The sequence below is a fragment of the Coffea eugenioides genome, unplaced genomic scaffold, assembly GCF_003713205.1.
Source record: "Coffea eugenioides isolate CCC68of unplaced genomic scaffold, Ceug_1.0 ScVebR1_78;HRSCAF=398, whole genome shotgun sequence".
Lineage (NCBI taxonomy): Eukaryota > Viridiplantae > Streptophyta > Magnoliopsida > Gentianales > Rubiaceae > Coffea > Coffea eugenioides.
Window position 1 is genome coordinate 174,729 of NW_020864659.1, and position 16,617 is coordinate 191,345.

At 36.3% G+C, this 16,617-nt stretch overlaps 2 protein-coding genes and 1 pseudogene across 2 annotated transcripts; all 3 read right to left on the minus strand.

The window, feature by feature from the left end:
• Positions 1 to 1,685: 1,685 nt before the first annotated feature.
• LOC113758925 (disease resistance protein RPM1-like) lies at positions 1,686 to 7,128 on the minus strand. The gene is made up of 5 exons (XM_027301599.1): positions 6,959 to 7,128; positions 6,052 to 6,145; positions 3,249 to 4,556; positions 1,870 to 3,075; positions 1,686 to 1,787 (listed from the first exon to the last, which is right to left on the minus strand). Exons 1-5 carry the CDS (start codon positions 7,126 to 7,128, stop codon positions 1,686 to 1,688), a joined length of 2,880 nt encoding a protein of 959 aa, XP_027157400.1.
• A 4,517-nt stretch (positions 7,129 to 11,645) lies between these two features.
• Positions 11,646 to 12,224, minus strand: LOC113758914. Its single transcript, XM_027301590.1, has one exon. It carries the CDS (start codon positions 12,186 to 12,188, stop codon positions 11,880 to 11,882), a length of 309 nt encoding a protein of 102 aa, XP_027157391.1. The 5' UTR covers positions 12,189 to 12,224; the 3' UTR covers positions 11,646 to 11,879.
• Positions 12,225 to 12,968: 744 nt separating this feature from the next.
• LOC113758926 lies at positions 12,969 to 15,177 on the minus strand (annotated as a pseudogene).
• Positions 15,178 to 16,617: the final 1,440 nt, after the last annotated feature.

The following is a 16,617-nucleotide window of genomic DNA, read 5'->3' on the forward strand; positions in this document are numbered from 1 at the left end:
TAACTCATCTAACCTAATTAACCAATTTAGAATTGTCTTCCCCCAAACCTCCTCTCTTTCCCACCCATTTTTTTTTCAAAATTTTCATTTTATCACGATGTTAACTAGTTTCGTTTCATTATTATTAGTATTATTATTTATTAGTTTCATCTTATCATTTTCTTTTCTCTTAGTTTGTTAACTTGTTCAATTTTTAGCATTATCAATTTGTGACAAGTTTTAACTTCTTTTCCTACCTTTTCAAAATGAAAATTTAAATTTATACACAAAAAAAAATGCTAGAATATCAAAAATTTTGGATTAAATTTTTATGTTAACTTTTATAGTGTTTAGTTCAAATTTTTATATTCTTATTGTTCCATTATTAAATAGTATGTAATTTTGCAACATACAGTACGCAAGGGGAAAAAAATTAGTAATTAGGCTCATTGAGCATTATAAGTAAACATTTAAAACTAATGATGGGTGCAAAAGATGGGATAAATTGATAACTTAATTTGCAAAAATAAATTTAAATGAATTTACGAAAATTTAAAATAAATGGATTATAAATAGATAATTGGGTTACCCAATTCATTTTTTGACTTACCCATTTATACGCATTTAATTAGATGGGTATAAATAGGGGTGGGCGCGGGTCGGGTACCCGCCCCATTCACCATTTGGCTGACCCGACCCGCACCTTGCGGGTCAGCCATTTTTTGACCCTTACCCGCCCCGCATATCAGCGGGTACCCTATAATCGGGTACCCGCTGAGATAGGGTCGGGTCAACGGGTACCCGTCCCGCCCCGCCCCATTTATCATTTAATTTTAAAAAAAAAATATTTATACCAATTTAATTTTATATTTTACACATTCATCTAAGATTTAAGAAATGTTTTTTTCTAAAAACAGGTTTCCCACCAAGAAACAAGCATGTGAAGAAAATATAAGATAAAGGAAAAAAATTAAAAGAATTCGAAATCAATAAAAGTTTGAAATAAGTAGCACAATTTTTAATATATATGTTCCACATTAATTAAACATTTTTCTATAAAATATAAGATCATGGTCTCTACAAATGAATCTTGTAAATAAACTATAGTCTCTCATATTTGTAATGCAATTTGTTCAATAAAATTACTTATTTAGTTCTTATTATTTTATAGTGTGTGTATAAAAATAAAAAGAAAATAAAAAATATATATATGCGGGGCGGATCGGGTACCCGCGGGTTTTTATTTATGTGACCCTAACCCGCCCCGCATTTTAGCGGGTACCCGACCCTCTTTTGACCCGATCAAATAATAAAAATCGAATATCTTAATTTTCGGATCGGATCGGATCGGATATGACGGGTTTTCGGGTTAGCGGATAATTTTGCCCACCCCTAGGTATAAATGAGTTGACTTACTTATACCCATTACCTATTTTAACCAACCTAAACCCGTTCAAATCACCCATTTTGACACCTCTACACATAAGTCACCCTTTATTTGTTTAGTATTTTTTTCTTATATACGCAGCTAGAAGTTGAGGAGCTTCTCAAATCCTATTTTTATGCTCCTAAAAAATTGGCAAATCTAGAGAAACTTTTAGAAATAAATCAAAATTGGGATCAGACCCTTTTGTTATCTAAAATTGAAGAGTGAAAAGAAGATTGTCATTCTCAAATTTCGCACAATGCTATATGCATTGCAATCTTTATGTAGACTTATGGGCAAATTGATTCCTGTACTTAGTTATCATTGAGCTCATGATCTCACAAGCGCTTATTTGGGGAGGTAGGTAAGAATGCTGCATTTGCTGAAGTTAAAATTAAAGAAAAACAGTTAAAAAAATACATTAACAAAATGCAGCATATGAACAAGATGATGATGCAATGCACCATACTACATGCAATGGAGAAGATAGAAAACATTAGAAACTTCTCAGAAAAACAGAAGAAGAAGAGAAAGGAAAGCCACGGGATGCTGCTAGTGCTAGGCAAGGAATGTTTCTTCTTCTTCCCCCATAGCCGGCGGATTCTCCATCTACCATCATTTGTATAGAAACCAATGACAATTTCAGGAATGTGTGCCATTCTTCTGTAATCTTCACTTTCTTCCTGCTGATTCTCAACCTTTTCCATCAGTCGAGAACTCATCTCACACAAACCCAGCTCTTGAAGATGGCTCAAGTGCTGAATACCCGAAGGTAAGTCCTCTAGTAATGGAAGTCGACTAAGAACTAGTTTACGGAGATTTGGGCACGCACCCTCCTCCACTGTCATCCATCTCAACCCTTCCATTCTCCTTAACCACAACCGTTTCAGCTTTAGGAACCCTCCAGCCTTGAAACACAACCTTTCTCCCTGGTAAGATCCAGAGAAACCAATTTCACCCAAATTGGGCAAATGTTGGAGGGATTTAAGGGGATCCTCATCTGCCCTTAACCTACTCCAGCTCAAACTTATTTTTACCAAGTTTTGAAGATGAGTTATCCATACTGGCATCGTTTCTAAGCGGCCACGCATAATTAGCATACGAAGAGATCGAAGAAACGAACAAGAAGAAGAAGAAGAAACAGAATGTTGATGATGATTTAGATCGATTATCTCATAATCATCACCTTTTCCAACTGAAGCAACACTTAATTCCCGAAGGCTGGTGAGGTTGACAAGGGAGAAGCAGAGCTCCTTTCCATCTTCTCTTCTCAACTGTGTAATAGTTAACTCTCTTAATTGGGTCAATTTTCCTATCTCTTTAACTATTTCAGACCCACTACTTGCATCTATGGTGTTTAATGTTTGTAGAGCGAGAAGCCCCCCCAATTTTGACGGACCTTTAAACCCATGATATCCATAATCAATATATGAGGGATCAACTCGTTGGAATACTATGAGATGCCGAAGCTTTTGCAACTTTAGGATTTCCACGGGTAATTCCCTAACTCCAGTGTTCCCCAAATTCAGATATTCCAAATGTTGAAGCTTTCCAATAGCTTTCGGGACTCTTTCCACTTTTGTATCACATAGGCTCAGGTATGTGAGATGCAACAAGTTGAAAACCTCATTTGGTGTTTCCTCTATCTCTTCACCTCCCAATTCCAAAACCTTTAGCAACTTACTACTCCTTAAAACTTCAGATAGGAAAGTTTTGGATAGTAATGGGTTGGTGGAACTAACTGTGATGAATGATCGAAGTGTTCAAAGGAATAAAAGTGTCTTTGTTGGTGGTATTGGATGTTGCTAGTGTTACTACTACTATGGATTGCTAGACGGCGTACCTTCTCAGATGGCCACGTCATTGGTTGTCCAGTAGTAACTGTCACCATGTTTTGTTCCCTTGACTTGATGAGAATAACTTCTCTCAATAGGTCATGGATTCGACAAGCGTAAGGTAATCCTTCATAAAACACTCCAGTCACTTGAATTAGGCTTCTATTGATAAGTTCACTGAGATAAGCCCAGGCTACATCTTCAATACGCATTCTTTCTCTCCATTCTACAAATCTTTCAGCAGTCCATAATCGAACCAGCATTCTGCAGTGTATTAGATAATCCTCTGGATAAATGCTTAAATACAACAGACAGGGTTTGAGATGCGAAGGCAGATCGTTGTAACTCAGAGAAAGTATCCTTTTAACTCTCTCTAGCTTACCGGTGCCTTCTAATTCTCCCCCAAGACTGTGTTGAACGATCTCCCATTCATCTATTCTGCTCGCATCCTTCGAAGCCAAGAGCCCACAGATCGCAAGAATCGCCATAGGCAAACCGTCACATTTATCCAATACAGCTTTTGCAACATCCATCAGGTGATCGGGGCAACGATCTCCTTTAAAGATCTTGTTACAAAATAGGGTCCATGAATCTTCAATTGATAGTGGCTCCATTTTGTAGACATAATCCTGAGATTCCGTGCAAGAGGCAGATGCTACATCGGCATTTCGTGTTGTTAGCATGATTCGATTGCCGTAGTTTCCCTCAGGCAGTGCAAATTTGATTTCATTCCAAAATTCCACGTCCCACACATCATCAAACACAATTGCATACCTTCCAGCTTGTTGAAGAAAATCATTGACAAATTTTTTCAGCCCAGCGGTAGTCATGGACTCGATCGATTGTGGGACTGGTTTCTTCCCTTCCTCGTGTAACTGCCAAATCAAGTCTCTCAGGAGCTTCGGAAAGTCGCATGTTTGAGAGACGGTTACCCAGGCACGAACTGGGAAATTCTTTCTAACATCTGGATCTTCATGGACTTTTTTGACTAGGGTAGTTTTCCCTAGTCCAGCCATACCGACCACTGAAATAACTTTGAGCTGGTGATCGTGCCCCTCGAGAAGCTTAGAAATCAGATGTTGTTTGGGCTCGTCAATGCCAACCAATTTTGCTTCCTCCACTAGAAGTGTGTCATCTCTGCTATAGCGGCATGAATCGTTCATGGTTGAAGATCCAGTGACACGGTCATCGATGCCAAATTCAACCTGGTATCTCTGACGTCCTTCTGAAATATTTTTGATCCTGGACCTTATGCTTTGAATTTCACTGGCAACCTGATGACGAGCTCGCAAGCTCTTAATGGCTTTGAGAATGCTCTGAAGAGAGCCACAGAATCCATGATGTCGGTAGCCAGCAAAGCGAAGTGATAGGTTGCAATTTTATCATTTATTTTATTATTAATTTTCCCTATTACCTGACCCGATATGAATTAATTGCTAAATTCTACTCACTTTTGATATTTTGTATTTATTTGAGGAAGTAGAACGAAAATATGATAACAAGTACCAATTTAACAAGAAAAGAGCCCAAATAACAGAGCTTATCCCAGGGGCATTATTGGCAAAGGAAGACTTTTGCCCATTTTGGTAATTTCAAAAGAAGAGAGCAGGGCAGAGGCTTCTATTTTTACTGGGGGGCTGGAGCGCCGCACAAGTCTTCTTCTTCCTCTCCGGAAGCGGGCCGCCGCGCAAGGAGAGCATTGGAATAGGATTTAGATAGAAATTTCCGTTCAGTAGCTTAGGCTTGTTTTCTTTTTGACTTTTCCTTTGTATGCCTTTCTACCCTTTTGGTTTTCTCCGTGAATGTGATGAGAAAAGGATTAGAGAGCTTTTGACTTTTCCTTTTTCGTCTTTTAGTGGTTTGCTTCCTGCGGATGTCCAGACCGAAGGAAAACTATGAAGTACCTTTTGTAGCTTTCTTTCTTTATTGAATAGACGAATTGAATTCGCCCAACTTCCGAATTGATGGCCGCAGCTTTTGCTTCAATTTCTTGTGGATTTTGTTCATCAACTATGAACTAATTTTCTCACCCTAGTCAAGGGACAACGGATGCTTTGGGTCGCCTAAAATTATGAGATCGATTTAATTTTATCTTTTTCTTTTATTTATTGGTATTCGCATATTTCCTGGTTACAGTGCTTATGATTGTTTAATTAATTGATTGTCTTGGATCCGGATAATTAGTTAATTTGGTAATCTATTGTCAATTGGGACGTTAAATCCGTAATTGTTTAATTGTCTCAAAATAGTGACGACTGGCATGATTGGGTTCGTGTCAGGGGAATACGCGGGCTAATCTAAAATAACCCTGGTAGTGCATTATTTGATTAGAATAGGGCTCCTCTAATACGTAAGGCAATTGGGGAATTAAATTCTATGGGCGTACCTAGGATTATTTCTCAATTAGAGCAGTGATTAACGGGCGTACCTTAATCATCGACACAGTAAGGAGGGGTTGACTGTCATCGCTTGTTTGACAGTTATAACCTATTTATTAGTAAATAATTGGAATTGCCTTTGCTTATCGATGATCAATTAGGTGCACCATTGCTGAAGTTATTTCTTGGCTAGATCCTTAATTATCACTCATTTGATTTTAGTAATTTGTCATTTAATTTCTAGTTGGCTATTTTATTTTTATTATTTTACTTTTAGTTGAATTGTTTAAATTGTTACCCCTGATATAAAAACAACCCCCTTGTCACTGTGAACTTGAAAAGAAATAATTACTCCCAGTCCCTGTGGATTCGACCCTGCTTACCGCTATCTACAGAAATTACTTTTAGTTTGAGCAGGTTTTTATTATTGCACAGGTTTCGACACCCTGTCACGAAGTACAAATTCATCGAGAACATCTTCAATGTCATAAGCAGCTTCGCGCACTTGCTTGATCCATTCTTGGAGCCTGGGATTAGAGGTGTTAAAATGGGTGATTTGGACGGATTTGAATTAAGTAAAATGAGTAATGGGTATAACCGAGTTAATCCATTTATACCCATATAATGGATATAAATGGGTAAGTCAAAAAAATAAATTGGGTCACCCAATTATTCATTTATTTTAACTTTTTGTAAACTCATTTAAATTCTTTTTTGCAAACTAAGTTATCAATTTATACCGCTCTTTGTACCCATCATTAGTTTTAAATATTTACTTATAATGTTCAATAAGTCTAATTACTAATTTTTTTCCCATTGATACTCTATATCGCAAAATTACATATTATTTAATAATTGAATAATAAGAATATAAGTACTATAAAAATTAATATAAAAACTCAATCCAAAAATTTTGAACCCCTAACATTTTTTCATATATAAATTTAAAATTTCATTTTAGAAAGATAAGAAAAAAGGCTAAAACTTATCATAAATTGGTAATGCTGAAAAATGAGTAAGTTAACAAACTAAGAGAAAATAACATAATAAGTTAAACCAACAAATAATAATAATAATGAAACAAAAGTAGTTAATATCATGACAAAATGAAAAATTTGAAAGAAAAAAAAAAGGGTGGGGGAAAAGAAGAGACCTGGGGAGAGAGAATTCTAAATGGGTTAATTGGGTTTGATTGGTTACCCAATAATATCCATTTAGTAAATAGGTATTATTGGGTAACACATTTATACCCATATAAAAAAATTTATGATACCCATACTCATCTATTCATGGGTGGGTATAAGTAAATTTAATTAAGTGGATTGGTTTGCCACCCATACCGGGGATCATCATCTTCTTTTGCTTCAGCCACTTTGAGGAAAGCTTTCATGTGCCCCAACTCATCCTTGATGAGTTCGACCTCTTGTCGAAGCCCTCCCAATAGGCTTCCCTCCTCTCGGAGCAAGGTTGTGAGATGATTTGAAACAAAAGAGACAACAGTTTCTGCCATTTTATAGTTTTTTGTTATTTTTTTTTTCAAGAAGAAGAAGAAGAAGGAGGCAGGGTTTTAGCTTCTTTTTATATGATTATGAGTAGAAGAATGGTTTTAACTTCATATATTTTTTGGTGCCTGAGAAGCATTTATTATGTAGGAAGGAAGACCTTGGTGGGGATCAAGTTGATTCCATTGGAAGTAATGCTCTTTTTCTACCTTCCTTGTTCCCCATGGTTGGGAATTTGTACAAAGAAAGTTGAAATGATTTATTCTTTCTTCACTTTCGAAAATTAGTATCATAGTTAGAGCTGAAGCACCACTTTAGGAATAAATCAGCCCTTACGAGTAAGAAAAAGAGATGAACAAACATGGCTTTATTCTTCTTGTCCTTTGTATTCTTACGTCAAGTCTTAGCTATATCATCTTCAAAGGCTTTCAAATAAAAGAAGCACATTCTCAGTGGGTCTCTATTATTCTCATCAATGACATTGCTAGTAACTAGTCCCAGAGTAATGCATTTTTTTTTGGGTCAAGAGTCATGTTGCTTATGATCTTTGAGATGCTAAATCTTCATTTGACCGGAAACTGAAAGCAACTCAATTCAGAAATAAAACTAATCCGGTTCGATTTTCTGTGTCGCCCCACAATAAAGGAGAAACTAGTTATAGTCTCCGCAAACCTTTTGAAACTTTTATAGTCAGACTCAAGAAGATTGATGATGGTGCAAAGCTAAATTAATTGTTTGGTCCCTGCTAAAGAGTTTTGTAAGTTTGTCCACGCTCAGAGGAATTCGACATAACACTTTCATGCTCAGAGGAATTCCAGAGGACTTCGATCTAGTCTATTTTCGAACATCCAATCGATGAATGCTGTTCCTTTATGGAGGGCTGTTGCAATTCGGAGGAGAATATATAGCACAACTACCATAATTTGATGTGCCATTACTTGAACTGATCTGAGCAATCTTTTTTTTTTTTGACTGTGGATTGTGCATCGAGCAACAAAATTGAGATGCATGTTGGAGCCAAGTCTGCCTTTCTATATTGTACTACCAAAGAGTAAGGAAACAGATTTGAGCATTGTTAGTTCGTCTCACAACATTTGCTGCAAGACAAGTTTGCAATGAATCAGGCTAACCAAAAAAATATTTTGGAATTAAGGGGAGAGAATCCACTTTATAGAAAGCAAGAATTTTTCTTCTTACAGTAAATCAGGCTTAACTGTGCTATTATTAAGGACCCTCCAGTTCATGTTAGCCAAGAATTATTCATGATTTACCGTCTTCCTGCAATAACTTATTCCGTAGGGTAGATAGAATCAACCTGAAATGTACTATTCTTTCTTCAGTATTGCAAAAGAGTATCATTTAGGGTCTGTTTGGTTGGAAGTAAAATGTTTTCCTTGGAAAAATATTTTCCGTGGAAGTAATTTTCCATGAAAATCATTTCCCTTTCATCATTTTCAGTTGTTTGGTTAGCTTATTGAAAATATTTTCTCACTTCATTTTTCTGGTGTTTGTTTAACTTTTGAAATATTTTCACTTTTATCTCTATCTTTACTTTCTACACATTATAACTACATACTTCTTCCCATGCAAAATAAGAAAATTTATTTCATTGTTTAACTTTAAAAAATCTTGGAGAAATGTATATATAAATAAAAAATATCTCCTTAAGCAATAAACAAATTGCTGGCCATTTAGTGTCAAAAATCAATCATATGCAATGTTTATTGTGACATATATCTTGAACTCTCACTGCTGAAAGTTTCTCTAGAAAAGAATGTTCCTATTATACATAATTAATTACTAGCATAGGATGAGCAGGATGAGGTTTTTTTTTATTTTGAATATACTAGGGGGAGGGTTGGGTTGGGTTGGGTTGGGTGGTACGGGGGGGGAGTGTAAGGAAGAGGTTTTGGGTTCGAATCCTCCTGTTTACATTAAAAAAAAAAAAACATACTACAAGATATTTTCAGTAAGTTTGGAACATACTACAGGCGGGATGCATGCATTTCGGAAAAAAAGTTGTTTTCCATAAGATGAGTGAAAATATTTTACATAGGAAAATGTTTTCAGTAACTTTTGTGCAACCAAACACGGGAAATTAGGAAAATATTTTCCTGGAAAACATTTTTACCCGAAACAAACGGACCCTTAAGGTTGAAGCACCACTTTCTTCAATACTGCAAATGAGTACTAATTACCTCATGGGAAATAATTCTTACTTCACCTCTTCTGTTATGCTCTTTGATTGAGTTCCAAGAAAAGAATATACTTTCTTGATTATTCTCTATTATTTTGCGTGACATTGCTTATACCGGGTGCCAAGTGTTGTTGCTTATGATATTTCATGTGCATAATTTTTCATTTTCACCAGAAAAAACATTATTGTAAGTGAGAACCAATAGGAATTTGAAGCAACTTAATTCAAAAAAATAAACTAATCCATACTTCAAAAAAATCCAGTTCAGTTTCTATGTTGCTCCTAGATAATGGAGAAAATAATTATGGGTCGTTGAAACAATTATGGTTTGTAACTTAAGCGAGGAAAGAAGCCCTCTTAATTCAGATGGAACTTTAATAAGTAACATCCATTATATTCTAGATATTCTATATTCTGAAGCCCTCAATGCATTTGGGATTGTTTTTAACTTTTGTTCTTCTTCATTTGGGATTTCTTTAAATTGCGCAGCTCCAAAAATCCAAAACCTCAATCAACTTACCTGATAAGAGAGCAGATTTTGGATAGTGACTCCATGGACCAATCTATTATCTGTTACTATATTAAAAGTTCGATGAGTATTGGCATCATATGTTATAAGCACTTTTTTATCTTAGTTTTTGTTGTACCCATATCACCCTCATATTTCAATTAGAGTTATTACATTTTAATTTTGGTAGTAATTAAAAATACGAAACATTTCAAATGATTAAACCTCGTTAATAATGGTAATTAAAATGAAAAAACTCCCTATTAAAACTATTTAGCGACCCTTGTACTCCATCTTCAATTCTTATATGTGTCAAAGTTTCTTATCCAAAACAATTTCTTACTTGAAATTATGTGACCAATTGCATTAGCCACAAATTTGATATCGTAAAAAATATTAATATAAAAAATAGATGCTCTTGGAAAAAAGAGAAATATATAAGAAGAAAATAGTCCATATTCATTTGAAGAATCTTGATATTAATATCATGTGACAGATATATAATTATGTGCTTTTTATCGGTATTGAGAAATACTAAGAGAAAAGAACAAATAAAAGAATCCAACTATTTTTATCAATTGAATGTCAATAGACAACTAAGTAGACAATCTAAGATAATTAAGCAGTATAGATCATTTACATTCTTTATTAACCTCAATAAAACTTAAAAAAATGTAAATATTCCAAATTCAATAATACGCCTCACATTATTCAATTCAAATTCACAAAAAGAAATAAAAGTTCAACTAGAAAGATATAAAAACCTTACTCTATGGAACTAATTTCTGCTGACCAATTAGTATTTGTAATATCAAAGAAATGTGACCTGTATTGATTTAAGAGGTCTATGAATAGCATGCAAATTTAGCAAAAAAAAAAAAGAAATTGCAGAAAATGGTGAGGAGTCAATTAAAAATAATCAATTTTCTTTACAATTAAGGATTACAAATTTGTTGGAATAGCTGTACCACTCAATCATGACGTGGCTTATTTCTATGCCCTTCACTTTGTCAATTAATTTAATGTCTCATTTATGTCGTCTTTGCAGCTATCTTTTTTAACTGCATAGGGAAAATTTAAGTTTCTTTTTTAACTCAATCAAATACCAATTAATACCAATTTTATTTGACAAACAAACCAAGCAAATGTAAAAGCAACTTAAAAAGCATGAAGAGTTTAGGCTCAAATCTTTCTCTGCCCACAATTCATATAAGCTCATCCTTATTGACATAGACATAGTTATACACTTACATACACATACACTCCCCATCCTCCATCCCCCTCACAACCCTGCCAGCGCAAATTACAGACACAAACACAGAGCAGATCTAAACTAATAGACAGAGAGTCTATAAAAGCCCTCACGCCATCTCATCCTTCCTTGAAACACTCTTAAGCCAAGAAAAGCCCAGTTCTTACATTGTAAAACAAGATAAAAGGACTCCAACAAATCTACAGCTTCTCCACTCTGTCAAGTCCAGTTAATAACAGGGAAAATTTCAAGAACAGGGCATGCTTGGAACCTTATTTGACAAAGAAAGCACAATGTTCAGCTATCTATAGAAGACCTTCATGCGTGAAATGTATTTTCGTGTACACATACTGGTACATTTTGTACAAACGTCAGTCCAAATGCCCTTCACATTTGGCCTAAAAACCTGAACCCTTTGTTGATTAGGGCTTCAAGGGCGCCCTTTTCCATAATAATTCTACAGCAAATTGCGGGAAACAGAAGACAATGTGCTTCTTCCTCTTCCTTCTCATGTTTTCAAGCCAATAGTACCCAAATTTGGACCCAACCAAAAAAAGGGAAAAACAAGTGCAGTAAAGGTCTTTATCATATTCTAATCAAAGTGTCAAACAGAGCTAAATTACAGAGAAACTTCAAAAATGAAAGAGAAAAAAAGATACAAGCTTTTTTGTTTTTTTAATGTAGATAAAAACCCATATGAACTGAAGAAACTCTACTCAGGATTGGGATTTTACTCCTCCTCACCATTTCCTCAAAATTTAAGCTGAAAATTGTTCCTTTCTTTTCCCCAATTATTTTTCCGTCAAAAGACTACGCGAAATTGAGGGGCGTCGGAGCCTTGAGCCGGCAGAATCTCCCAGCGGCAAGGTTCGAGCTCGTCGGAAACAGGGCAGAAGCCGGCGAGGGTGACCTTGTCGGCAGAAGCGGCAACGGAACCGAATTCGAAAACGGTGATATCAGCTGGTGGTGGGCCGGCCCGCCGGACCTCCACTGCTCCGTTCATGCCGGGAACTTCAGAAGCGGATTGGGTTTTAACGGGTTCGGATTTTTGGGTCGCGGGTTTGGAGTCGGTATCATTTTTGGTTCCCTTGAACCATGAAAAAATACCCATCGGTGGTGAATCAGCTATGTTGCTTACAAAATGAACTAGTTAGAATTTCCAGAGAGGGAACGGGCTCTACGCATTCCAGTTTTATTTGAGGAAGAAATGAAGAAAGAGGATAGCTTTTGTTGAGGGCAAAATGACGAGAATGCCATTTAATTTTTTGTTACTAGTATCATATTTTGGGACAGAAATAGAAGGATATTTAACTATTTGATGATCATATAGAGTATTTAGATTTTCAATGTTATTTCCCTGTATAATAAACCAAGGAAAATCTGATGCATTTTTTATTTTTCCCTATCTGGTTTGGAAAAATGCATCTAGAAAGCTACGTATTTTTGGATTGAGGAATAAACACCATGATTTTATGGCAAGTTATTCATGTAGTATGATGGATGGATTTGCATTTTGGCCTTCAACTCTTTGGTGAGCTACATCTGCTCTGAGTCATCCTTTATTTCTTTAGTATTTTTTTCTCTTATATGCGCAGCTAGAAGTTGATAGACTTATGGGCAAATTGATTCCTGTACTTAGTTATCATTGAGCTCATGATCTCACAAGCACTTATTTGGGGAGGCTGCATTTGCTGAAGTTAAAATTAAACAAAAACAGTTAAAAAAAATACATTAACAAAATGCAGCATATGAACCATACTACACGTAGTGGAGAAGATAGAAAACATCAGAAACTTCTCAGAAAAACAGAAGAAGAAGACAAAGCAGTGTCGTCAACAACAAGGAGGGAAAGCAAACAAATAGAAAGGAAAGCCACAGGATGCTGCTAGTGCTAGGCTAGAATTGTTTCCTTCTCATTCCCCCATAGCCGGCGGATTCTCCATTCCCCATCATCGGCATAGAAACCAATGACAATTTTAGGAATGTGTGTCATTCTTCTGTAATCTTCACTTTCTTCCTCCTGATTCTTGACCTCTTCGATCAGTCGAGAACTCATCTCATACAAATACAGCTCTTGAAGATGGCTCAAGTGCTGAATTGCCGAAGGTAAGTCCTCTAGTGATGGAAGTTCATTCAGAACTAGTTTTCGGAGATTTGGGCACGCACCCTCCTCCACTGTCATCCATCTCAACCCTTCCATTCTCCTTAGCCACAACCGTTTCAGCTTTAGGAACCCTTCAGCCTTGAAACACAACCTTTCTCCCTGGTAAGATCCACAGAAACTAATTTCATCCAAATTGGGCAAATGTTGGAGGGATTCAAGCGGATCCTCCTCAGCCCTTAACCCGCTCCAGTTCATAACTATTTTTACCAAGTTTTGAAGATGAGTTATCCACACTGGCATTGTTTCTAAGCGGCCACGCATAATTAGCACACGAAGAGATCGAAGAAACGAACAAGAAGAAGAAAGAGAATGTTGATGATGATTTAGATCGATTATCTCATAATCATCACCTTTTCCAACTGAATCAACACTTAATTCCCGAAGACTGGTGAGGTTGACAAGGGAGGAGCAGAGCTCCTTTCCATCTTCTCTTCTCAACTTTGTAATATATAACTCTCTTAATTGGGTCAATTTTCCTATCTCTTTAACTATTACAGACCCACTACTAGAATCTATGTAACTTAATATTTCTAGGGCAAGAAGCCCTCCCAATTTTGACGGACCTTTAAACCCATGATATCCAAAATCTTCATTTGAGGGATCAACTTGTTGGAATACTATGAGATACCGAAGCTTTAGCAGCTTTAGGATTTCCACGGGTAATTCCCTAACTCCAGTGTTCCCCAAATTCAGATATTCCAAATGTTGAAGCTTCCCAATAGCTCTCGGGACTCTTTCCACTTTTGTACCATATAGGCTCAGGCATGTGAGATGCAACAAGTTGAAAATCTCATTTGGTGTTTCCTCTATCTCTTCACCTCCCAATTCCAAAACCTTTAGCAACTTACTACTCCTTAAAACTTCAGATAGGAAAGTTTTGGATACTAATGGGTTGGTGGAACTATCTATGATGAATGATCGAAGGTGTTCAAAGGAATAAAATTGTCTTTGTTGGTGGTGTTGGATGTTGCTATTGTTACTACTACTATGGAGTACTAGACGGCGTACCTTCTCAGATGGCCACGTCATTGGTTGTCCAGTAGTAACTGTCACCATGTTTTGTTCCCTTGACTTGATGAGAATAACTTCTCTCAATAGGTCATGGATTCGACAAGTGTAGGGTAATCCTTCATAAAACACTTCAGTTACTTGAATTAGGCTTCTCCTGACGAGTTCACCGAGATAGCCCCAGGCTACATCATCAATACTCATTCCTTCTCTCCATTCTACAAATCTTTCAGCAATCCATAATAGAATCAGTTTTCTGCATCCTATTAGATAATCCTCCGGATAAATGCTTAAATACAACAGACAGGGTTTGAGATGCGAAGGCAGATCGTTGTAACTCAGAGAAAGTATTCTTTTAACTCTCTCTAGCTTACCTGTGCCTTCTAATTCACCCCCAAGACTGTGTTGAATCATCTCCCATTCATCTATTCTGCTCGCGTCCTTCGAAGCCAAGAGCCCACTGATCGCCAGAATCGCCAATGGCAAACCCTCACATTTATCCAATACAGCTTTTGCAACATCCATCAGGTGGTCGGGGCAAGGTTTTCCTTTAAAGATCTTGTTACAAAATAGGGTCCACGAATCTTCATTTGATAGTGGCTTCATTCTGTAGACATAATCCTGAGATTCTGTGCAAGAGGCAGAGGCTACATCGGCATTTCGTGTTGTTAGCATGACACGATTGCCGTAGTTACCCTCAGGCAGTGCAAATTTGATTTCATTCCAAAATTCCACGTCCCACACGTCATCGAACACAATTGCATACCTTCCAGCTTGTTGAAGAAAATCTTTGACAATTTCTTTCAGCTCAGCGGTAGTCATGGACTCGATCGATTGTGGGACTGATTTGTCCAAGTCCTTGTGCAACTTCCGAATCAAGTCTCTCAGGAGCTTTGGAAAGTCGCATGTTTGAGAGACGGTTACCCATGCACGAACTGGAAAATTCTTTCTAACTTTTGGATCTTCATGGACCTTTTTGACTAGGGTAGTTTTCCCTAGTCCAGCCATACCAACCACTGAAATAACTTTGAGTTGGTAATCGTGCCCCTCGAGAAGCATAGAAATCAGATGTTGTTTGGGCTGGTCAATGCCAACCAATTTTGCTTCCTCCACTAGAAGTGCATCATCCCTGCTATAGAGCCGCGAGCCTTTCATGGTTGAAAATCCAGTGACACGGTGATCGATGCCAAATTCAACTTGGTATCTCTTACATCGTTTTGAAATATTTTGGATCCTGGACTTGATGCTTTGAATTTCACTGGCAACCTGATGACGAGCTGGCAAGCTCTTAATGGCTTTGAGAATTCTCTGCAGAGAGCCACAGAATCCATGATGTCTGTGGCCAGCAAAGCGAAGTACAAATTCATCGAGAACATCTTCAATGTCATAAGCAGCTTCGCGCACTTGCTTGATCCATTCTTGGAGCCTGGGATTAGAGGTGTCAAAATGAGTGACTTGAGCGGGTTTAGATAGGGTAAAATGGGTAATGGGTATAAGTGAGTCAATCCATTTATACCCATTTTATTAGATGTGTATAAATGGGTAAGTCAAGAAATGAATTGGGTAACCCAATTATCCATTTATAACCCATTTATTTTAACTTTTTGGAAACTCATTAAAATTCTTTTTTGCAAACTAAGTTATCAATTTATACCGCTCTTTATACCCATCATTAGTTTTAAATATTTACTTATAATGCTCAATAAGTCTAATTACCAATTTTTTTTCCATTGACACTCTATGTCGTAAAATTACATATTATTTAATAATTGAATAATAAGAATATAAAAATTTGAACTAAATACTATAAAAATTAATATAAAAACTTAATCCAAAAATTTTGAACCCCTAACATTTTTTTCATATGTAAATTTAAATTTTCATTTTAGTAAGATAAGCTAAAACTTATCATAAATTAGTAATGCTGAAAAATGAGTAAGTAAACAAACTAAGAGAAAATAAAATAATAATATAAACCAACAAATAATAATAATAATGAAACAAAAATAGTTAACATCATGACAAAATGAAAAATCTAAAAAAAAAAAGGGTGCGAAAAGAGAATTCTAAATAAATTAATTGAATTTAATGGGTTATCTAATAATATAAAAAAATTTAAAATACACGTACCCATTATTCATAGACGAATATGAGTAAATTTAATTAAGTGAATTGGTTTGCCACCTATACCTGGGCTCATCATCTTCTTTTGGTTCAGCCACTTTGAGGAAAGCTCTCATCTGCCCCAACTCATCCATGATGAATTGGACCTCTTCTCGAAGCCCTCCCAACAGGCTTCCCTCCTCTCGGAGTAAGGTTGCGAGATGATTTGAAACAAAAGAGACAACAGTTTCTGCCATTTGTATTG

Coding starts and splice junctions, on each gene's coding strand:
- LOC113758914 (XM_027301590.1), bottom strand. CDS start 12,188: ATGGGTATTTTTTCATGGTTCAAGGGAACCAAAAATGATACCGACTCC.
- LOC113758925 (XM_027301599.1), bottom strand. CDS start 7,128: ATGGCAGAAACTGTTGTCTCTTTTGTTTCAAATCATCTCACAACCTTG. Junction 6,146..6,958: donor AAAGAAGATGATGATCCCCG/GTATGGGTGGCA, acceptor CTCTAATCCCAG/GCTCCAAGAATGGATCAAGC. Junction 4,557..6,051: donor GTGACAGGGTGTCGAAACCT/GTGCAATAATAA, acceptor GGCTCTCTTCAG/AGCATTCTCAAAGCCATTAA.